Genomic DNA, 24,497 nt, shown 5'->3' on the forward strand with positions numbered 1-24,497 from the left:
TATAAGCTGAACAGACTATTCCACATCTTCTGATCAGACACCTTCAGTTTCAGTTTTTTTTCTAGAGTGTAAAATACAACATCAGTTTTATTTAGCAACTCTGATTTCTGTAAATTTGTTGATATCACAGACTGTATAAAAAGATGGACAACACAATAGCTCCTTGAAAGGGAAGCCAAAACATTTGGGGCTCCCCCTACTGACTGGCTGCAGAATAAGACATAAACCCTGCCTCCTCTATGTCAACAGATTGGACATGGAGACAACTTTAAAGTTAAAACACATGTTGAATACATTTATCTCAAACCTGGTTTGAGGACTAGCAAAAATCAGTGCGATAAAAACTGAGGAGTATTTTTTTATTAGTTAAATGATGCTATTAAAAGGTGTATAATGCCTTGATTGATGCTCTCTTAACAAATGAAGCTCCTTTGACGCTTTGAGCACCAGATAAACAGAGTAAAGCAGAGCCATTGGGCCTCATTCACAATTATCTTCTTCAGATTATTCTTAAATTTGTTCTTAAAAAAGTTCCTGAGAAAAACTAACCACAGATTCAGGTTTCATGTGATAACAGTTTGTGAATGAGGCCCAGTGATCTGCTTCAAACAAACACACAAATCTGTTCTTCTTGGGACTGTACCCTGAGGGATATTAAAGTTAAATTTATGCGTTGGTTAGCAGGAGGGGTCTGATGTCAAAACGATGCTGAAACTGGGGCAGTGACTCTAACAAGCAACTCTGGCAACAAATGACACCATCAGAGTAATATGCCACATTTCCTCTTCTCGCTGGGGTGGTTTTTGTTTCAACTCTGAACAACAGGAGATGGTAGAGATGCATCTTTATATACAGTCAATGGTGTTTAACTACTTGGAAATAAAACTATATTTTGATTCCTTTTCTGGTTTGACATTTTCTGGTATTTTCCAGAGTCAAAAGCAAAAAAAAACTGAGTCACCAGCATTATTTCATAATAATTATAAAACTAGCAGACTAAGTGGTAGTCAGCATTTTAGAATCCCTAAGTGCTTCTGATTGTTCCTCTAGACAGGGAGTCATCCGGCCCAGGTTTGCTTAAAAATATTAGAATCATCTGTGACAGTGTTACAAGAGATCTAACAATTCACACAAGGTGAAAAAAAAAACAAAGTGAAGCATAATTATTACAGTCTGATTCATAAGACACAGTATCTCAGGCACTGACGCCTGGCTTTGTTTTCTACTTGGAACTGCATCAAAGTCATAAACAACCCGTGGTGTTTGTGGATATAAAGAGGGCTGCAATCAGACAAAAAAAAACAGAGTAATACCATGAGGAAAATCAACTCATAAGTCTACATCACTGACTTCCTTTTCTTTTTTCTGTCACCTGTCAATCATATCTCACTCAAATGTTTACACATTTCTGCAGCTTTGTTAAATTCCTTTTTAAAAAAAAAATGTTTACCTTGTCATGTTGCTGCAGCTTCTTAAGCTCCTCAAGCACAAAGTCCACTTGTTTGGAGGTGGTGAGCGAGGCGATGTTCCCGTTGAGGTTCTTGCAGTAGTGTTGGGCATTGTCGTAACTCTCCCGGCTGGAGTTGATCCTCAGGCAGGCCTCCCCCACCTGGCTCCATCCCTCGCTGCACTGCTGGGCTGGAAGAGGATGAGAGGAGGTATGAGTATAGGTACAAAATGTGTTAGATCATTGGTTCCAAACCTGAAATCCCCTGCCCCTCTCAAGGGACGCCAAAGAATTCAAGGGGTGATCACGCCTCGTCCTTTAATTCATTTTCACCAGCTGTCAACTTCTTCTGATTCACTTCTGTCACGTTACTCTCATTCGTTTCACAAGCGCCATCGTCAGAGGTCATGAAGTAGCGGTGCGATGAGTCAAATAAGCAGGGAAATCTGTTCAGTGCTCCATTATTTTCGATAATTGTATCACAGGTGTCACCTCTTTTCACCCCTATGGACAAAACTTTAAGTCCTTTACATTTTTTAAAAATCAGCACTACATCAACATCTGGGGTACGGCAGGGCCATGAAGGTCAATCTCTGAGGACATTATTCAAGACTCTTTGCCCCAATTGTTTAGAAAGAGCAACAGCAAATGGGTCCATTATTCCACCGACTAATGTTGTAGCTTCAATCACAACTCAAAGTCAGGGACAGATGTTTGCAATTTAAGGGAAATTGAATCACTAAGCTTGCAATGAATAGATTTTCTGGCCACTTGGGGGATGATTAAAAAAAATCCCCAAGTTAATTGATATGCTGAACTTGTTTACTTGGTAAACAGTTGCCTATTTACAAATTAAGCAGTTATGGAGCAACATTATTATTAATTTGGAGTCTGGCTTCTGCCTACCTGGACCATGACAGACTAAAGAGAAATAGTTGGCGCTCTAAAGATTGCTTTATTGATTGATTGATTGATAACCAGCGCGTCTTAAACCATTTCATTTTGATGTTTGCAGCTGATCACATAGAGTAAAGTAGATTTGAAAGTTGTTTTTAACAGACAGAGCTACCTGGTGCTAAAACATATCCCATTATTAAGCACTTCTTCTAAAATACGATAGGTGCTCATTTAGATGAATGTGTTTGTGTGCATGCAGACTCATGTGTTTCATCATCACATGTTTTGTATGTGTGTGTGTGTGTGTGTGTGTGTGTATATCCTGCTGAGGCTTCCTTTCAGGGCTGATACACACACAGACACGCATACATGATTTGCAGCTCCAACTGCTGCTACTAGGCCTTTAGGTGACAGGACTTCATGAACTGAAAATGATGGATAAAGCGACAGCACCAATTCTTCAGATTCAGCCCAAAGTCAACATTTGAGAGAGAGAGAGAGAGGGTGGAGAGAGAGAGAGAGAGAGAGAGAGTGGCAAAGTAAACATGCTGTCATGTCTGATAAACAACATCAGGGTGACATCTTGAAAGAACATCTCTGCAAATACCAGATGGTGTCTTTAAATCACACGTCCAGTACACCATGCAAACCCTGATAGTTGAAATGAAAGAGTATGTCTTTAAATAAATCCATCAGGTTTGGAAATCTAATCCTTAAGCCTAGAATAAGATGTGTGTTCATGTGTATGGAAATGTTTTTTAAGGGGATCAGATGCCTCTCTCACCAGGTAAAGCGTGACACTCTGACTGATTCTGGTCCCAGTGACAGTTGAGATTTAGAGAGCAGCTCTTGCAGTTTGCGAGCTTGCTGCACACCTGCTCGTTCCTCACAGGGCACTCTGTGAAGTTCTTCACGTTCTACAACAAAAGAGAAAAGAGTTCAAACAGAAAGAAAGAGGATAAAGCATGTATTACAGTTTAAGTCGATGAGGAGGAATTGAAAAAATTATGAAAAAGTGTTTCTGCATGAGTGATTCAGAGCTCAACAAAAGACCAGAAGTGCTCTGTCGCCCCCTGATGGACGACTTACAGAGGTGCAGTTGCTGGAAGCAGAGATGCACTTCTTGTCATCACACCACTGGCACCCATTGGTGTTTGCTGTACAGCTGGCGCAGTCTGAGAACCGATAGCACCGCTCGTCCACTGTGACTTAAAACAGATTGTGAGAGAGTATTCATTGTAAGAAGAAGGTCATTTTTTTTTGCAGTTCTGTAAAAGAAGGAGGAACTAGAAAGATATCAAAGAGGTTTGGATGTGTGTCTAACCAGCTTTAGGGGGGCAGAAAGAGGCAGGCGCGAGGCTTTCAGTGGTCATGCTGGGTTCCCAGGGGAGACAGCGGCCACTGCTCCAGATGCAGCGGACCCCTGGCCCGGCCTGCACACAACCCTCCTCTGCCAAGAAGGCCTGGCAGCTGGGGGGTCGGTAAACAAGCACATCGTTGAGCAGCATGCCAGAGAAGCCTCCGAACACATACATGGACCTGGCAAAAAGAAATAGGAGAACAGAGTATAAAATATAAGAAAAGATCAAACTTGAATGGTGCTTCTAACACAATAGAATACCTCCGAAAAAAAGAAAAATGGAAAAAAATGAAGACAACTAAAAGGCAGTGACATGTTAAGTTAAGCTCCTTAACAAGATATATGTACTGACGGGTAATTGATCTGTTACTGGGTCAATATTGTGCATGCTAACACAAATGAACTGATTTTTCACAGAGTGTTATTCTAGTGTTTGTCTGTTAGAAAGACTCACCCATTGCTGACCACAGCAGAGTGACCGAAGCGGTTGACGTCCCGGTGCAGGTCTGGTTTAGACAGCAGCGTCCACTCATCACAAGCTGAGGACAACATGTATGTAAAGGTGAATTTCATGTATCTCTAAACTTACATAAATGTATCTAAAAAAATCAAAATGTACTTTTTTTTCCTTTTTAAAATTTGAACAAACTTGTGTCCTCAAACTTGAGAATTGAATGCTAGATTATTTTTATCAATCAAGTTATCAAATTGTGGATTGTACATTCTCAGATCTTTTAATTCTATTATCATCCACAAATCGGATCTTTCACAGGTACCAAAGAACTTTGAAAAACACTTTGCGGAACATGAATCAAGGTTTGTTTCCATCCTGTTCCCAAGTTACAGTATGTGTCAGATTACTTTTCAAACTGTGACAATATGTCACACTCAATATGAGACCTACCGATGTCGTATGCGAGAAAGTCCGCTGAGAAACACTTGGCCCCATTGCTGAGGGAAGTGTCGTTGTGTGTGTTGCCTCCGAAGAAGAGGAGGGTACCGCTGAGGAGCACAGCCGAGTGAAGGTACCGAGGATAGCCGCTTTCTCTTAAAATGAACCTAAAACAAGTCATCCAGGGCACAAAACATTTAGCACCCAGTGTCATACACGGAGATTAAAGTAAAAAAAAAAAAAGGTAAAACATGTGTGTATGTGTTGATTTACCATGTCCGGGTGTTGACGTCATATCGGTAGAGGTCGTCCACAAGGCCGTATTTGTTGGCGGGCAGCGCCTTGTAGCCGCCGTGTACATACACACTTCCACTGGCGACATCGTATGTGCTGCTGTGACCGTAACCTCCCTGAGGAACAGCTCCTTTGGTTTCAGGCACTAACCACGTGTTGGACTCTGACAAGGACACAAACACATGCAGGAAACTTTTAATACAGAGGAGAAAACGTCCTTCACCTATAAAACAAGCTATTTTATCCAGACAAAGGACAGGAATCAGATGACAGCATCTTTTGTATATGGAGGAAGCTGGACTTTTCACCCTGAAAATCCTGATCGCTGTGTGCACATCATGAGAACTTAAAGGTTGCTTTTTTTTTTTTTTTTATTGTTACATGTTGCTGATAATTATTCTTAGCTTCTAGTATCCAAAAAATACAATTCTAATCATGAAAAGTAAGCACTTTACAGGATACATTGGTCAGATTTAAAATGTCATGCCGTGTCTTATAGCGCCGACTCACTCAGGTTGTACTCCTGAACGTTGCTGACGTAGCTGTAGATGGAGGAGTAGCCGAAGATGACCAGCATAACGGCCTCGCCCTCCTCCAGCAGGACGCAGTGAGCCGAGTGACCCTCCACGGCGTAAATCTGAGCCTGAGGGCCGACCGCGGGGTTTCTCCGCTGCCACGTCCGACTCAGTATGTTGAACGCCCACAGCTCGTCCGTCACGTTCCCCCAGCCGGCCTCCAGTTTCCCTCCAAACATAAAGATATCATCCTGAGAGGAAGAGGAGAGATTTAGTGCGTTGCAGCTGTGTTTAAAGTAGCATGCTGAGAAGCTGGAGTTTGCTGTAATAAAAGTGAGAGGAAAGATTTAAGGACACCAAATGGTCCAAGTCCTGACTTTACACTTCATAGATTATAGAATATTAAAAAGAGTAATATTGCAGACTTACAGCACCATTTTTCTAGTAGTTTTTTAAGCTTTGTGTTTGAAGATATGTTGCAACAGGCTCAACATCAAATGACTGAAAATCCTTCCTTTATCTGTGGGCAAACTTTTATTGCATGTATTTCTATTTATGTCTCCCATCCTCCTTAAACCAGTTGTGTGTTCTGTACCAACAGAGGTTTAAGCCCATCTATGTGTGTGTGTGTGTGTGTGTGTGTGTGTGTGTGTGTTTGTTTACCTGGTAGGCAGCAAGTGAGTGGCCGTATCTTGGCACAGGGCCGCTGTTGATGGGAACTGTGTTCCAGATGCCGCTCTCCAGGTTGTAGCTGCAGGGCAAAGCGATAAAAACGTGAATCGGTATGAAAACGCAGAACAGAAAACACACTTTTACAACCAGCATGCTAAAACTGTGAAGACTCTTCTTCGTTCATGTTTTAACCTCATGCCATCGGTTTTTACCGCCTGATCAGCTGATTTGATCAAATTGTCCAAAAAGGAGCGTTTTGGTCCACTCGGCAATATGCGGCTATTTGAGGTATGCGTTTGAGTTCGATATTAACTTTGCTTTTGTTGACCGTTTTCTTTTATCTGAACATCGAATCCGTTTTCTTTTTTTTACACTTCTTCTATAAATTTTCTTCCTGTGTTTGTTGATGTTTTCTTGACTTCATGTCGCATGGTTACTGTGTTCACTATAGAAGACCATAGCTTTCACTGCTTTGCACCCAGACGAGACAAAGCCTGTATTGATAAATGGTCGCCCCCCAACACCCAGTTTGAAACTCTACAAATTGAAGGGTTTTCACCAGAGGGCCATATGATCAGTTCTTATTGTGTAGACTCATTCAGACACAGGAAACTAAACAGACATTCAGTAAAAATAACCTTAAGAGTCATTCCTGTGGCTCTGAGCGAGGATGTGACTCAGGCCAGAGGTCAGTTCTGCATTATATCTTCAGGGAACATGAAATACTTAAATGTCAGTTCAGCTGATTGGCTGCATTATCTTTACATTCACAAACACAGGACAGGTGATCTGGTCGTCCAAACACTGGGGTTGTATTTTCTATCCAGACATATGGGTCTAATAGTTGTCTGATAAAAATCTTTGCTTATGTTAAAAAACAATAACGCATCTGTGACCTACTTGAGAATCATCTGGAACGAGCTGTAGTTGAAGGTGTATCCGCCCACCACCCACATGACCTTCTCCTGCACCACGGCCTTATGGGAAGCTCTGGCGAGTGATGTCCCGAAGGGTTTGACGCTTGGTAGGACCCAGAAGGACTCCGTCGAGGGAACGGTTAGAGCACAGTCTGGGCCTACCAGAGAAGATAGAAAATGTCAGAGGGGTTAATCATACTGAAAATACACTGACAAAAGATCTTTCACTCACCGTTTTAAAAAACAAACAAAAATCAATGAATTCTCATCAGTTCATATCATTTTTTTGCTTTTTGGATGTCAGAGGAAGGTGGGGGGCTGACTGAGATGTATTTATGTTTCCTCTATTCAAAGGTGACCCACTTCATAATATAAAGCTACATATTCTGACACTCTGAAAGGACCCAAATGTCCTACCTCAGTAAAACTCTAAAGAGAAAAACACACTGAAGCCTAAACAAAAGCCTGACCACTCCTTGATCTGACACTCAGAGAAACGTAAAAATGTGAAACTATGTTGCACGAGGGTCTTGGTGTTAAGGTGCATGACTCCACTAATGATTCTGTCAAGTTTCATCCCGTGGTTCGTTCCAGCTGGAGGCTCATAATTACGCACTGTCACATGCTTCCAATCAATGTTATGACAAAACACAACACAGCTGTTCACACTTGTTTGCTAACAGATTCCTCATTATTACTTCCTTCATAATGGTCACTGGAGGACACAAGGAGGGAGTGGCAACATTTCACAACCTGTTGTAAAAGTGTGTCAGCAGTGTTTTCAGTGTTGGGGAGTTGATGTTTCTTCTCCTTTTTTTTTTCCATCGCATTTACTTCATTTCATTTTACTGATCTAATCTATTTGTGGTGGGATCTAAAAAAAAGACCAGGATTTTATTGGCTGAAAGCAAAGCGTGTTATTCCAGAAAAATCACCTGTTAAAGTTTGATTCATGCTCACCTTGCCAGCTCTCGTTACAGACGCACAACTTCTCGCCGGTGAGGTCGCAGTACCCGTGGTCAGGGCTGCCGCAGTTGTTCCTGCAGTATGGGATGTCACAGGCCTCCCCTTTCCAGTACTTGTCGCATTCACAGTACACTCTGCTGGCTGCCGAGTTACCGGGCGTGCACTTCCCATGGCCGGAGCAGTTGTTGGGACATGAGTTGACCCTGGATAGAAGATGTTCTTATTAAACCACATCGTATGAGCTTTACTTTGAGGAGGATTGATGAGTATCATGTGGAATTTGGTGAAGGCAAGCAGGGTTAAAGATAGGTAAAAGATGAAACACTATAGTTAGTGTCACTGGGATTGTTGCTGAGATGTGGGATAAAGAAACATGTTACCGCCCCTCATCGGCTAGGTGAAATAAATGGATCTTTGTAATAAATTAAATCAGAAAAATGTATTTAAAACAGACAAGGGGCAAAGACACACCCTCAATGAAATTAGTCTTGCTAAGGAGCTCCACATTTGTTGTTGTGGATGTTAATGGATACTTACGAGTAAAATATTTCAAATCCTGTCAAGTTATAGGCAGCATCGCTAAAAAAGTGTAGTAGTGCGTAGCCTGAAGTCGTCTCAACTTCAGGAACCGTTTCATTTCCTCGTACTTCCAGCACGATGAGACCGCTGCAGAAAGAAGCGAGAAATATGTCAGAATCATTTTCTCTAAACACACACACCTAGTTACTGTAACAAATCCATACGTCTCTGAATAAGTGGACACGTACTCCTAATTTTTTCTGACCTCAGATTTCTGTCACCACAACATTTTAAATTGCACTTGAAAACATTCATGTAATAAATCATGTAGTGACACTTTGGAGATTCCTCACCTGAAAACAGCAACCAGAGGGGCAAATATCGAGTCCCCATCGTACACGTACATATGGTCCCAACTGCATTCTGTGGCAAAGTGGTTAAATCTTAGCCGAAGAACTGCATTTGGACTGCAGGAGAGAAAAACAGTATTTTAAGATGCATGCATGAACGGTTGAACTACTCACACAGGCCTCCCACAGAAATCAGTGCAGAGTTCAGACATGCAGGCATTCTTTGTCTCTGGTAACAATCACTCATGATGCTCATTTTGTATAAGTGAAACTGAAACTGACTCATTTAGAAAGCATTACAGAGTGGTGTATCACTCTTCAGGCTGGCCCTAGTTGGGTCAACGTACAAAGCAGCCCAGTTCTCAGCTTTTTCACAGGGCCCTCATTGGTCAACTCCCCCCTTATCTGACTTCTCCTCTGTCCATAAACATCTCTATCCATACAACTAGATCTCAAAACTGGGTCACTTTAAAAATACAGAGGCTTAGGACAGAATGGGGAAAGACTGCTTTTAGTGTCGCTGCACCTTTAATGTGGAACAATTTTCAAAAGACAGCTAAGTTGCCTTCATCGATATCACACTTTGTTTTAAAGGGAGAATGTGTAACTTTTTTGATCCAGTAAGTGTCACCATTGAGCACCAAAACAAAGTGCTGTTTTGGTGACTCCTCTGCCAAACTGAAGCCTCTGTTCTCCTCCAGCGGCACACCTCCAACCCCTCTCCACTCGCGTTCGCATGAAGGAGTTTTCAAATATAGCTCACCATGATTAAGCTCCATCAAGCACAAGCGGCTTATAAAGTTGTCCTTTGCTCGAGCTGCAATTGCCTGTGGCCCGCATTGTTGTGTTAGCACACTTTAATAGCTTGTAGCTTCACATTGCATGTAAACTGGCACGGACTGATCAAAACATGATCAGGTGACATCCAAATAGATCCGGAACATCTCACCTTGCTTTATTTAACAATTCAAAAGTATCCCTCACAGAGAATCTCCACTGTGGAAAATGTCAACAAAGTCTGTTTCTTGCTGTTAATCTCCTTGTCTGACACCTACCCTGCAGCAGCTTTTAAAGACATTAAAAAAAAACTAAACAGAAATAATTAATCGTCTTCCTGATGGTCTGCTTTTGTAGCTCTTAAAGAGACATTAGAATCAATTGAAGTCTGTCCATAGACAGATAAAAAAAACTCATCTCAGGAGCTTTTAATGTTCTGCTCAGTTTATTTTGAAAGAAACTAATCTTGGTTTGTTTCCCCATCTTTTTTTTTTTCAGACAGCCCCCTCCTCTCCATCCTTGTTTCCACACAGTGTCTGTGGTTGCCATGACAATTAAAAGCATGAACAGGTAGTGATTCTTCCTCTCTCTCTGAATGAAGACTGGTTTTTGGTCAGAACACACCTCATAGACCTGAGCTTCACATTAATCTGTGTGTGCAACAACTGGGGTGTTGATCAGCTTTTTTTTTTGGATTGCTTTCATCAGTTTACACAGAGTAATTAAATTGAGTCCTGCCTGCTTCCGCTTCAGCAGCACATAGTCATTTATAGAAGCACTTACTAGCCCTCAATGAGCCAGGTGCACTTTGTTTTGTACTTGTAGTTGATTGGACCATCTGTGAGGTATCCTGAGGGCTCCGTCAACCTGAAACAGAAGAATCAGAACGGCAGTAAGTTAGCAAGTGTAGAAAGGTCAAAGGAGGACAAAAATGTGCTTTTTCATCAAGGAAAATTATCTTTGTCATGGATTTCTTAAGGATTGTACACACCAGCTAAGTTTTTCTATTTGAACTTCCTTTAAATCTTTGTCATATTTACTGATTTATCACTGATCACGGTGAAAATTTTACTTTTTGGTGCATTTTTCCAGGTTTTCATTATAGCAGAAATAAGATGTCATTTGAGTTAACTGATGATTAAATATGGAGTAAAATTACAAGGTTTTCAAGGCTGGTAAAAACATTTTTTTTACTGCAAAACCAGGAGAAAAAACATCAAAATGTAAACAACTATTTTTTTGAGTACTTACAACTACTTTGTAAGAGTTTACAGATCAAGGATGTCATTTATAAAGCATCAGAAAAGAAGAACAAAGCTACAAACTCTGATAATGAGAGATTCTTTTATTGATGTTTAATGCCAGCACAGAAGTGTACTTTTCTTATTCTTTTATCTAATTTCCTGGTACACTGTTTTCTTCTAAATGTAGACCCAAGTGTCCCACGCAGCATTCACTTCCCCAAGATGAAGACAAAAAAGCCCAAGGTCAGAACAAATGCTTCCATCAGCTGATCCTCTGCTTACTAGTCTTCACTCTTTCCAGTCACATCCTGGAAACAATTTTCAACAAGTATTCCTTCCACACACAGAAAAAGACAACAAGCATGTGTGTGTGTGTGTGTGTGTGTGTGTGTGTGTGTGTGTGTGTGTGTGTGTGTGTGTGTGTGTGTGTGTGTGTCCAACAATGATGGATGGACTTTCATCACTGTCCCACATCACAAGAAATGAGAGTTGTGTGATTCCCAGCCACCAAGCCGAGCGATTACACTCAAGAGTCAACTCAACATGATGAGAACAGATAACCCTAAAAACACTGTCTGGATGCTCTGATTTGTATTCTGTTTTTAAGGGGGTCAGACTGCTCTTCAAAGGCAGTCATGTGGTTATCAAAGTTGGGACAAATACTTCATAAAGACACAAAATAAACATCTGACAGTTGTCCTGCTACCTGCAGTAACATTCAGGCCTGACACCCCTACAGCCCTGGTGCTTTTATATCTCACTTTGAATGACTCACAGATACATACCTCTCATGGGTGGTCTAAGAGAAACACTGAGTTGATTTGTTTTCTCTTTTAAGTCCTTAACATCTAAAAAGGACAGTTTGGATGCTTCAAGTGGAACAGCTAGTTACAATTTGAAAGATTCTTTGTAACTTTGTTCACTACTTGCAACACAAAAGCATGTATTAATATAGTTACTGTACACTCGAGGTGCATGTACAGATTGATTGTAAAGCATGGGTCATGTGTTGCCGCTTGTTCAACACAACACAAAAGCAGAACGCAGCCAGAAGTGAGTTAGCGCCATTCAGACATCCAAGGATGATGAATTTGCTGCTCTGTCGAAAAACCAGAATCCGGTGCAACACAGTGAACAAAAAGATCATAAACTGATGAGGCTGGTTTAGAATTTCACACCCGTCATAAGAGAAGCCACAGCTTGTTTATGGTGCGGGGAAGGAGCGTGTAATTAATCACATCTCTTTTCCAACCAGTTCAATTCTCACATTTCAGCAATTTGTCCCCAAGTGATGGGAGGTTATTCCCTCCCCAACACGCCTGTTGACAGCAGACACAAAACCTCAGACACATCAGAGGCCATGGTAATTACTGCCATCAAAGCACTCCTGCACCACAGAGCGCTGCTCAGGTGTACTGAAATGCCATTAGTCGCTTCCGTCAAGATGAAAATTATAATTAAAAGGCAGTTTGACATTTATCCTTAGCTCGCTAGGTTCACCACCGTTTATTTTTCCAGCTTCCTCAGGAGGATGTCATGGCGTCTACCTGTGCCCATCATCTGGCATATTCTTCCAATTAGGGTACAAGCGACATTCACTCTACCACCATACGAACTGCAGCGGAAATGCAAAATCAATCAGTTGAACAGGCGTCCTCGCAGCCACTTTGGGCTACTTTCTCTGGCAAAAGCAAAAGGAACCTATTAGTCTAACAACCGCACTCAATCATTTCCTTGTCCCATTGACACCCATGCAGTTCCAAACACTTTCCTTTATTGTAGCGGAGAAACCATGAAGACACAAAACGAAATCACGTGGAGAGAATCAATATCAGTGATGTGATTTATACGTGCCCATATCTCCAGCGCACATAGATAAATGAAGCACAACAACAGAAGGGGATGAGAGGGTGTCAAAAAGTCAATCAATCTTATCTGATCTCCTACTCTGGATCGTTTACCTGAACAGCAGCAGGCAACTTGACATCCTCTCCTGAGGTTCAGACTGTGACGGGCCGTTTGTGACGTTTATACAATAAATGACTCAACGAGGAAATAACTGCTCGATTAATCAATGATCAAATTAATTACTCTCAGAGAGCCTGTGAATATTGGATTTTTCCGACAGCTATGGATACACATTTTTTTGAGGGGGAAATTTCCTCGACTACTGTTATTGTGGCCAGTACAGTTTAATGAGAATAGACATGTGAGATGTGGATTTTGCAACAATTCAACTTTACAATGATACTGAGAAGCTACTTTTTTTTTTTTTTTTTTTTTTTTAATTTAAGAACAGCTGAAGAGAGACAGTAAATGTTGGGAGGAAAGACTGGTGGACGGTAAAGCCTCTGTTCTTTGGAAGGCCGGCATAACCACTAAGCTATGCGGCACCCCTTAACCACAAACTATATTAATACATGTTTTTATCAACAACATTGCCAACCGATTCTAAAACCACCTTCTGTACAACGGTGACTTTCTGCCAATGGGCGAAATATTAGGAACACCTTTTATTATTACGCACTCCACGTACACCACCACCCACTACGACTTCAAAATTAAATATTAAGCACAACTATCCCCTTTCTGACTATGTCAACAAAAACTGAAAATAAAGAAGCTTCTAAAAAAACATATTCGAGGTAGAACTGTTGTATTGGATTGCATTAGATAACACAGGTGGACATGATGTTACAGCTGTGTGTCTGGGATAGGTTGATATCGTCCCTGCTGTAGCACAATAAACAACAGTCGAATCAGAATATCATAAACAAAAATATCAACTTTGAGTTTACTTTTACCGCAGCTTTGTCTTACATATTGCCCATTCAATATGTGGGTCACATATTATGTATCGGAGGAAACAAGTCCTTTATTTTTCGAGATCAACAGGTCTGTTTGCTGCCTACTTGTTCACAATATATACCACTTGTAACTGAGAATAAACCAAAGCATGTCAAGATATTCTCATTCTTTCAAATGTTGTCATTATATGCAAAGCAACCTCACAAGAATCTGAGTACACAGATGCCTGCCAATGATTTCCACTGGCACTATTAAATAGGTACTGACTTTTACTGTTCACTGTTGTATTTGCATGTCAAATACAAGGAAATCTAGTTTGATAGAACTCCACTATACGGCACGACAGTGTGTGCACAGACACATGAAACAGACATGAAGAAAAGAAGCTCATTTTGAATGTAATAAATAGAAACCATGTTTGTATGGGTCAGACCATTTCAAAACTGAAAAACAGTGTCCTTGAGAGCAGTCTGCGGTTGTTCAAAGATTAAATAAAAGATGGTGTTTGCAATTCCACTTACTTGAACCTCCCCTGGCAATGCTGGCACTGGTCTCCCACCCATCCTCGGTCACAGACGCAGGATCCGTTGACACATTTTCCAGAGAGGCAATTCTTGTCGCACGGTTTGGCCGGAGAGGCATGAGTGAACAGGACGAAGTAAAACAAAACGTAGACCACCAGATATTTGTTGAGACCCCGCATATTGCCAAGTGCGGCTGGTCCGGGTCCAAACAGAAACAGTTTCGTCCTACATATCCCCCCAGGATCCATTTTTTTTTTTGTTGCTCCAGGTCCGACCGAGCCGGAGTGAAACACCGGGGCCTTTCGGTCTGCTTTTAGAGAGAAAGCCTCGGCTACTCAGGCAGTTTTGTTTATAACAAAGAAGTCCTGCATATTCGAGCGCACGGCATACTTATATTAGGGCTTAGCTACGCCTGTTTACAAAAGCTTTGCACAAAATGGCTAAGAAAATGCTAAATTGGCTAGGTGGTTTTTTAAAAAAGCTGCTTGTTTTAACCGCATGCATAGATTTGTAGTGGGAGGAAATTCCCCTACCTCTTGTTGGAAAAAACCTATTTAAAAAAGCTATTTCAGGAGCTGACTCGTTTAATAATGTGACTAGTCAACACATTATTTATTAGCCCATGTAGCTTATGTGCAGTTTGGCCTCTGCTGGGTAATGTAACGTTACTGCATTGATTCAAGACCACTTTCTTCCAAATGCCACTTCAGCAGCCATTTTAACGCGTAAACAATCCTCCAGACTGAAACAGGGATGTATCATTGTATTTCTGCAATGGTACTTCCACAAGCTGCTACAATTTCGCTGGATCTTGCGCACGGAAGAACAAAGGGTTGGTGGTGTTTGTAGCCCCGGACCAGTGCGAGGGCTGCCGCAGTCAACATGGATGTGGGGTGATGTGGGAACTGGAGGGCTATTCTCGCCGACTGGGGGGCATTTAAAGCAGATACTTTGGTTGATCCTACTTGGTCAATTCCCGCAGAAATTCAAACACCTTCAAACGTAGACTCCACTGGCAGCAATGTGTGGTGGCGTCTCCTCATATTCCAGTTGTGGAAAAAGCTCCTCTGTGACTCTCAAAACATGACAAAATCGGGAGCGATGGATTTGATAGCGCAGCGACACTACACAGTTCCTCAGGTTGCACAAAACTAAACACAAGCTGCGCGTGCGTACTGGAAAAGGGTTCGATTTAAAGGTACAGTGTCCCAATAAAACCCATTAAACTAGAATGCGGCACTCAAACTTTGATGTGTAATTAATTTTTCCCGGCACATAACTGAATTCCCATTATAAGCAACAGCTTATGTTATATCGTTTATGTTTTAACTTCTGCACAAAATCAGAACTTATATTACATTGAAATGTTGTTGCTGTTAAGTGTTAAGTGGTTAAATGTTGACTTTGTTAACCCTTCTCAAAAGTAAACTGAAGAATATTACGACTGTGGACAAGCACGCAGTTGATAGAAAATCCCTTTCCCATTTAACAATAGTTAACTTGTAGTTAGTTCCTTATTCATATCTTATATGTTTCCTATTTACCAATTTTTCCCTTTTATTTATCAACACGTTGTTCCTTATTCCCACCCTTGTAACTACATTTTTCAAAAAGCCAATGATAAAGTAGGCCTAGCTGTTAGTTACTCATATCACTCATTTGTTCCAAAGGAATGATGCAACATTTTTAAAGCATACCAACAAGGGAACACTTTCAAGTGCATAAAAACACAGCCACATGTGTCATCCTTTAAGTGTACTCTGTCAAGTACACACTTTCAAGTGTTCAATGTCAAATGCATAAAGTGCATTAGCACATATTTTTAAGTGCACACTTCCTAATGTACAGTGCAGCCTTACAAGTACAGTATACGTTTTTAAGTGGATAGTGCACACTTTCAACAAACTTACAAGTCGACACTAACAAGTGCAATAGGGCGCCTTTTCAATTTCACACTAAAAAGTGCATACGTAGCCAATGTAAAGAAGAGTACACTTTTAAGTACAAATGTAGGCGTACATTTTCAACTGCACACTTACAAGTGCAAACTTTCAAGGGAGTGTACCACTTATTAGGCATTAGAATTGGTATTCTCTCAAAGTTGAGGGTTTGATCCCCAGTTCCTGCAGTCATGTGTCAAAGTGTCCCTGGATGAGACTAAACCCACAATTGCTCCTGCTGCTGCGTCAGCGGTGTGGGAGTGTGTATGAATGGGATTAGTTAATACTGATGGACACTTTACATAGCAGCCTCTTCCATCAGTGTGTGAATGTGGTGTGAATGGGTGAATGTGACGTGCAGTGTAAAAAGCCCTTGAAGAAGTCAGAAGACAAGAAAAGTGCTTTACAAGCCCAATTCAAGAGAAATGTGTTTCTGTTTAAGTCTACATATGTACAGTGATTTCATTGCAGATAGAGTGCAGCATTTGAGTGATTGTTCTACAAGAGTTTGGAATGCATTATGGAAAACATCTTTGCTGAATTACAGATCAAAACATATAGGGATATAAACTTTTGACTCAAGTTTACAATACTGGAACATGGTCAACACTTACAAGTAAAATGCACAATTCTTCACCTTTGTTTTTATAAGCTGAAAATAATGTTACTCATCATGACAGAGAGTCTAATCTAATCTTTCTAATCTAATTTTCAATTATGCAAAAAAAATCACTTAAACATTGTTTTTTAAACTTTTTTAGTTGATCCAAATTCAAAAACCATAATTTGTTTAGAGCTGTCCTCAAATTTAAATATTCACCAGCAGATGGCGATAACGCACAGCAACATCAAGGGATGGCTCCACAAATGTAAGACAGTTGGAAGTTAGAAAAACAGGAGATTCTAATTACATTAACAGTTGACTGCTTAAAGTTCAGTGACCTTATAAAATGAAGGAGTGACCTTGCATGAAAAATGTCAAGGACCTTGACAGTGAAACAGCTAGATAGAATTCAGCCATTATTATTTTCCAAACATTTTCTTTGCTGTTTGTTTAACAGTAGCGTGTGGCATATTCCCAGCAAAGGGGTATGACGAGAGTTGCTAGTTCATCCTGTTTAGGCAAAAGTAATGCAAAATTAAGATTAAAATATTGTAATGAATAGCAATGAAGTAGCAGTGTATATACAGGAAAGGATTCTTTATTAAAGTTATTGGAATAGCTCATAATATTATTTTTATTTAACACTATGTCAATAAACCTATCTAAAGTAAAGTCTTGATACAATGATTCTAAAATAACAATAAAATAATTAAAAGACAGTTCATATATGTGACATATTAGTAAAGTAATATGTGTATTTTTTAGATGTCTAAATTCCAAATCTGTAACATTATTACTTCTAATGTTATTCTCTCCTAAATTTAGCTTCAACTTATTATGTATTACATAAATCCATCTTTCTAAATACCTGTCCTCTGCAATACAATCCCTCACAGTGTCCCCTCAAACTAAACCTACCTGACAGATGAGATTTAATCTGTCACAAAAAGTCTGCCTTCAAAATGTTTCTGCGCACTCCTGATGAGTCATGCATTTACACTTTGAAGAGCCGCTGTTTATTTTCCACAGAGGTTACCATGAACCTGATCACACGTGAACTAAGAACAATATTATCGCACCATGACTTAACACTCGGCTTAATCTGTGGGAGAGCCTCTCTGCGTTTAGTCAGGTGCACACACCTCAGGGAAACAAGCACCATCTCTACAAGGTGTAGGGTGTCTGAAGCCACCGCCCTCTGCGTTCTTGGTCTAAATGTTCTTATAACAACATAGAGGTGAAGTGGAGTCGCTGGAAACAACTTTCCTTGGAAATTCCCAGACATAAAAGTAAGAAGAGGCACATGGTTAAGGCTAGATTAGAAAGAAATACCTCGTAAATTGGCGTGGGGGGGGTGTCTCTTTTCAGGGTTGCATTGTGTGTCTGTATGTATGTGTGCAAACATGGGAGAGGCCCCTGAATCATAAAGGGTCCAGGGCTAATTTGGAGTTGAGTTGGTGACCATTGACCTATGATTCACAGCTGAGGAATGCTTTTTGTGCTCCAATCAGCAGCAAAAAAATCAGAAAATCCCCATCTAGAGTTGCACCTTTGACCCAAAAATGTATTATTGTGAAGTTGAAGTGTCTTTTTGACCCACTTTGAAATATGTTGCACAAATATCCACTAACATGTTGACCCTGAATCACATGAATTTGATTCTTGAAGACATTAAACCAAAAGTCTGCTGCACAAAAGGAATTCCCCTGCTGGATTAACAGGACACTTCTTTTTGGTTGCGGACTCCCAGAAAAAGGAAGAGTAAAGGAGAGCCAGACCACCCTCGTTTTCAATTCCTGCTGAACCATCATGCCTGACTTACATTCACACTTTCCCCATTTGCACATGGCTAAATGGTGGAGTGTTGATGTCACCTGATGATTCTTGACAGACCTGTTGGGAAGTGAGGTGAAGTCCGGGGATGGAAATCGCAGGGTGACTCATAATCTGATACTGTATTGATACGATACTACAAAACAGGACATGACATGATACGATACAGCACGATACAATGGCCAACAATCACAATGATATCACACTACAGCGAATCCGAGATAATTGATAAATAACAAAACAATCATGAAATGATACATCCTAATGTGTGATGAATTGATAAACTTAAGAAGACACAATGCTCCCAAAAAGATAAAGTCGAAGGTTAATGTGATTATTCACTGCAATTTGGTTTCACTTTCACCTGTTATCAAGCTTCACCCATCATCTTTCCGTTTTGGCAAATTCATTTCCATTCCCGTTACTGTTATTCATTTCATCATCAAAATGAGGAGTCATGAAGTAGTCCTGCAGTGAGTCAAATTATCAGGGAACTCTGTTTTGAGTATTTATTGTTTTTAAATGAAAAGTTTATATTTGGAACCAGCAATTCGATGGTTTTATCACCTGACCTGAGTCAGAATGGTGTATCTACATTTTGTCCCGCCCCAAGTGAAGCCTGCACCAAGAGTCAGAACAAATGTTTGATCTGTTTCATTTTTTGCACGAATGAAACAGAAAAATGGCTAAAGAAGCTCATTATAGACTCTGAGACACTCAAATAAATCAAGGCCAACTTACTAGCTTATTTCGCATGGACTTTCAGATAACATCAGGTAACAACCGACACTAGTGATATTACACAGCTAACACACACTAGTAGTCAGGTTAACATTTTTTCTTTTGCGCAAATTTGAAGTCACATTGCATTTTGCTCAAAATTGGAGTCAGGTCAACACAGGTCAACATTTTTTTGTTCAAAATTTGTGTCAGGTGGCTGTTTAAAAAACACTCAAAATTCTATTCAAGTTGTGGGTTACACATTCTTTTCTAAATTTGATCTTGTTGCATTTTGCTGAAAATTAAAGTCAGGTGGGCAATCGCCACTTTTTTTGCTCAAAATTAGAATCAGGCCGCTGGTCAACACTTTTCAGATTTATAGGCCTAGCTATTTCTTTTAAAGGTAGCTCATGGTATCAGTGGAGTTTAAAGCCAACACGAAAATCATTTTTTCCTCTTCTGATTCTGAATGATGTCACAGGACTGCCACAGTAATCCAGTTTTGTTTTATGATGGGCGTGACTAGTGCAATATTAACAAAACAGACCAAACCAATTCTAGTTTTGCTCCCTTTAAATCATAGGCCCATGACAGTCTCATTATTAAAATAATTAATTAGCCTAATTATAATACACACAGTAAGTCAAAAACTAGGAAAACTTTATCTCTGGGGATGCTACATACAGTATTTTTACAGTCTCTGGTATAGACCAAAACAGACGGAGGGTAGCACGTCATACCCCTCAAAGCATTTTACGTTACTTTGCGTGACATTCCTCTCATACCTTCCTCCGGTCACGGTTCTCCCACGGTTGTCCAGCCGGAAAATTTCACTTCTGCTCTGACAGCTCTCAAAGTTCACCACATTAATATCGATGTCCGAGTTTTGTCTTCTATCTCCATTTCCTGTTTATATCGACCTCTCGTGCAGATGAAACGAGTACTTGCAGACCATTGACCCACTTTTCGGTAATTGTTTATAAAGTAACTATGCGACAACAAATCCCAAATAGCCTACAGCTTTTCTTCTGGAACTGCAGTGTTCCCTGTATTTTCACGGCTGTAGACACAATTAAGAGCGTAAACAAAGTCGAAGGAAGCCCCGAGTGCACCATTTTTTTTATCTCAGTGTGTAACGTCGTGTAAGTTATTATAAATGTGAAACGCTTTCTGTTTGGGATATGAGATGCGGGAACCATAGGGGGTAACTTTATGACACCCTAAAGCAATAGCTCCTCAGTTTGAAGGTGCCACAGAGCTGAAGTGTGGATGCTCCGTTCGGGGGAGGAGGAGGCGGTGCAGCAAAGCAGATTTAGAAGAGGAGGAAGAAGAGAGCGCTGTCGTTCCGTCACGAAGTCCGCAGCCAGTCGAGTCCAGACAGTCAGTCAGTCAGTCTGTGTATTGTTGGACACCGGAGAGTGTGCATTCCGCAGAAGTTGGCTGTCCCATCATCATCATTCAGAAACTTGTCTGCAAACTTTTGTGGATTGTTTGATTTATATGAGAGGAGGAGGAGGAGGATAAGAAGGTGAAGCTCCGGTAATGGAGAAGCACAAAGGTAAGAATAATATTTAATGTTGTGGTTTTTTTTTTCCGGGGGTATTGAGGCCAGCTGATTTCTAAACTGTCTGTGTGTCATCATTCCTGACAATACCTCTGGACACTTCTCCAGCTTACAACAATATTTTACAAGTATTTAAAAGTATAAAAAAGGAACACACCATTTGATATTTTTTTCTTACATTGTTTAAATCATATAAATCAGGAAATAATGTGTTTTTTTTTTTTTTTTTAATTCATTCAAGTCTTTTGTAATGTTGCCATATGTCAGGACATGTAAACACAATGCATTGCTCTTTTTAGTTAAAGGTTTATGGTGTTAACATGAACTTCCAATGGCTTCTGCATTGCCTAATAGGCTAATTACATTTATGTTCTGGCTGGTGTGTAGGACAACTCTATGTTTACAGATTGACAATAATATAACCTGCGTGCAGATAAACTGATGATTAAAAGCCCTCTGGTTAGGTAACAGAGCTAAAAGAGATAGTCTCTCTTGTTAAACAATGTTGGAACTACTTTGGTTGTTTATACCTTGAAGGATAAGATTATGTTTGTTTGGCTCATTTCGAAATGCCTCCCCTCGAAGTGGTCTGAATAAAATAGTTTACACTGTGGCTACTGATGGATTCCAATAGCAGCAACATTGTTCCCATAGCATTCCTCAAATTCCTGTGGTTATTTGTCCATGAGGGATGAGCAAGGCCATTTAATACTTCCTGATTGACATAAACACAGAGTTTGAGTCCAAAGTGCAGATATAGGCTACAGGTAAAGTGACTGTCAATGACTGCACCGTACCTATTGTGTAAATGTTCTGAGGGAGAACAAGAAGACAACTGTGTGCGGACTTTCGGCAGACATTGGGTTCCCCTTATCTATGTCACTGAACATGATGGAGAAACTTACTGGCCCGAAAACAATTGCAACTAATCCAAAGGGATGGCCAAAATCTAGCTTTAACATTCCTGTTCTCCAGCTGATCAGACAGCCTATTTACTCCCACTCTCTCTCATACTAAAATCCAGTTTGGCAACAAGCCCAATGCAGAGTGGTTCTCTGTAACTCCCGTTGAGGGGATTACGTTATCGCATGTGGTGGCTTTGGACAAGTCTTTCATTTATGTGTTTATTCATCTGTCCATCACATGAAGACAACAATACTTCAAAAAAGCTGTTGCATTAAATGATGATAAAATAATCTGCATATTATGGTCTTTTAACACAGTAAGTTAAATATTCTCCAGTTTACGTAAAAAGTAAAGTTTACCTTGACCTAGTATTATGAATAACCTTGCATTATGGTTTGTTAGTTTGACCCCATAAACTTTTTTATAGATATCAGTTAAAGGGCCTTGATAATTGCTACAAGCTATTTACTGACACCTGGTTGACTAAATTATCGTCAACTGAAAAAGTAAGACGAGCTGAACTGGAAAAGCTGCAGCCCCGAAAAGCTGCGTGCCTCAATCGTGTGGATTAGATTTTAACAAAATGTAGAGAGGGGATTTATTTTAATTACAGTATTTATGAGAGTACACTGCTTGTCCACTAGGGGAGCTACATCGCTAGATTGATTTACTTCAAGTCAATCTGGCCAAAATCTAAAGTGAGAAAGGGAATAAAGGTGCAGCTGAGGACATGTTTAGCCATTCAGGGCAACAGATTTATACCAGAGACTGAGATGGTGTGTGAGGCGGAAAAGTGTACTCTGCAGCACCAGGCAAAAGATTAAATACTAACAGCCACAAGACAACCAGTGGAGGAAGTCAAGGGGAGGGAAACATGGGAAAATCCAGGGAGGCTTATGACAAGGCAAGGCTTTGTTTAGGATTCTGGATGTGCTCTTCTCTTTTTCTAAAACCTGACTCATGCAGGTTTCATTACGTGCACTGGTCTCACTCCTCCTGCCAGAAATGGAGACCAAATTAGTTCAAGCAAAGCAAATGGTGATGTGTTCAGGGATGTGTTTGAGAATCAGTGTAGTACATTTATGCATGTTTACATTAAAACAGCAAATAATTAAGAACTTGATACACAGAATTATGAATAAGTTTGCTAAATATTTCCATGAAAGGAAATGGACATGTTTGTTGATTTTTTTTGTGGGTTCCTTGCCAGTATTTATTATCTTCCCTTCCTTGTCAATCAGTGCCCTCCAACTCATGCCTTTGCTTATTTTGCTTTCCATGTTACTATGGAGCCATCCGTTTCTGGGTAAAGCACGCTGAGCTGCTGCTGCTGCTGCATTACAGTCTCCATGTCCATAGGGTTTCAGCCTCCAGCATCTCCCGTCTTCTCAACAAAAATCTGATTCTGTGATAGGTGGAAAAGTTAAATGTGAGACAAATTAAGACAGACCAACAGATGTATTGATGGAACTTTTTAAATCCAAGGTCCACCCACGTTACACATAAGCAGATACAGTTTACATGTTTACAGACTATTTCAGGTGTCGAGAAATGGCAGGCGATATTGTTTTTTTATTATTTTTTTAATTAAATGTTTGTGTGCAAAGCATTGCGTGTACTTTTTAAAGTACTGAAACAAGTCAGCCCACACGTCCTCATGCTAGCGTGTGAAGCAAGTGGAAACGTGGAATGGAAAGCTTTGGGTCTCTGTAGCACATTTCCTTGTTAAAAACTGTACGGGTGTAATTTTTTTACAACTCATCTTTTCAATGATTAAGGCAACAATTTGTGCATAATTAGGCTAAATAATTTGGGTGGCTTATTTGACAGGCAGAAGCGCATTTTTTGCAAGGAACTAACTTTTGCTTAATCCTGTTACTAACCTTGAATTGTTGTCTTTGTTTGTGTTATTTTCCTCTTCTGGAATATGGTAGATGGGCATGATGCAACAACCAAATATTTATTTGTCCGCCTTCAACTACACCTCTTTGCCTGCTTCTAGCCAAAAGTGTGTGGGAGTCAGCCTTTTCAATATGGTCACCACCATCGTTGGACTCCATAAGTCTTCTTCAGAATTCAATGGGTGACGTCACTGAGACATCGCCCATGCATGGTGTGAAGTTGATGGCATAGCAGTGCTAAATGCTTAAGCCTGTTTGCTTACATGCACACATTGATAATGCGTACATGCTAATGTTAAGAAGCAAAATGTCACATTTTCATTTAACTGAGCGCCATTTTGGGTCCATTATCCAGTTCTCATAATAGATTACTGCGTTTATGGTGGTCAGCATGTAACGTAAGCGTGTTAGCATGCTAGATTGTTGATTAGCACAACACAAAGATGTAAGAGTGAAAATCAAACATCCATTGTACATACTACAAAATGTATTGATGTGGTGTATCAAAGTGTTAATATTGTTTTTTTCTGTCACGTTACAGCCATCCTCTCCTGGTCCCTGTGACCTGCAGAATATTTTGTTTTGACAGAGAGTCAGGAAGTTTAGTTGGTTTGACCTCCCATAAACTCAGAGGAGGCAGGCCAACATGTAGGCCATCGTTTCCAGCATGGGGTCTGTCGTTTCACGTTTGTCAGGGGCTTTGCCAACAGGAAGTGAGTGCCGTGATTGGTAATTCAGGAAGCTGGACTTGGCTATAAAAATGATGAAAAGAAAGACGCTCTTCCTGATCTGAGGCGCTTCAGAGCTCCATGTGAGTTTGGCCCATTTTGGCCCTCGGGTTTTGCTC

The 24,497-nt window shown here is 40.4% G+C and overlaps 2 protein-coding genes across 4 annotated transcripts in view; one reads left to right on the top strand and one right to left on the bottom strand.

Annotated features, from left to right (window-relative positions):
- Nucleotides 1-15,314, bottom strand: part of atrnl1b (attractin-like 1b) — a 68,460-nt gene extending 53,146 nt beyond the window's left edge. The window contains exons 1-15 of the mRNA XM_061027668.1: nt 14,180-15,314; nt 10,390-10,473; nt 8,833-8,946; nt 8,498-8,626; nt 7,955-8,163; nt 6,978-7,152; nt 6,069-6,156; nt 5,401-5,656; nt 4,870-5,053; nt 4,609-4,763; nt 4,159-4,243; nt 3,669-3,883; nt 3,434-3,552; nt 3,129-3,261; nt 1,451-1,638 (exon numbers count right to left, since the gene is read on the bottom strand). Of these exons, the coding sequence (XP_060883651.1) occupies nt 1,451-1,638; nt 3,129-3,261; nt 3,434-3,552; nt 3,669-3,883; nt 4,159-4,243; nt 4,609-4,763; nt 4,870-5,053; nt 5,401-5,656; nt 6,069-6,156; nt 6,978-7,152; nt 7,955-8,163; nt 8,498-8,626; nt 8,833-8,946; nt 10,390-10,473; nt 14,180-14,430 (2,385 nt within the window). The 5' untranslated portion in view covers nt 14,431-15,314. The remainder of the gene's footprint in view (nt 1-1,450; nt 1,639-3,128; nt 3,262-3,433; nt 3,553-3,668; nt 3,884-4,158; nt 4,244-4,608; nt 4,764-4,869; nt 5,054-5,400; nt 5,657-6,068; nt 6,157-6,977; nt 7,153-7,954; nt 8,164-8,497; nt 8,627-8,832; nt 8,947-10,389; nt 10,474-14,179) is intronic.
- A 5,312-nt stretch (nt 15,315-20,626) lies between these two features.
- The window catches only part of afap1l2 (actin filament associated protein 1-like 2), a 40,796-nt gene continuing 36,925 nt past the window's right edge, over nt 20,627-24,497 (top strand). Inside the window, exon 1 of one of the 3 annotated variants that reach the window (XM_061028693.1) lies at nt 20,627-20,837. In XM_061028693.1, the coding sequence (XP_060884676.1) occupies nt 20,822-20,837 (16 nt within the window). In that variant the 5' untranslated portion in view covers nt 20,627-20,821. The remainder of the gene's footprint in view (nt 20,838-24,497) is intronic. The other 2 variants (XM_061028690.1, XM_061028691.1) reach the window with 2 other exon arrangements.

Source organism: Labrus mixtus, chromosome 21 (assembly GCF_963584025.1).
Source record: "Labrus mixtus chromosome 21, fLabMix1.1, whole genome shotgun sequence".
NCBI classification, from domain to species: Eukaryota; Metazoa; Chordata; class Actinopteri; order Labriformes; family Labridae; genus Labrus; species Labrus mixtus.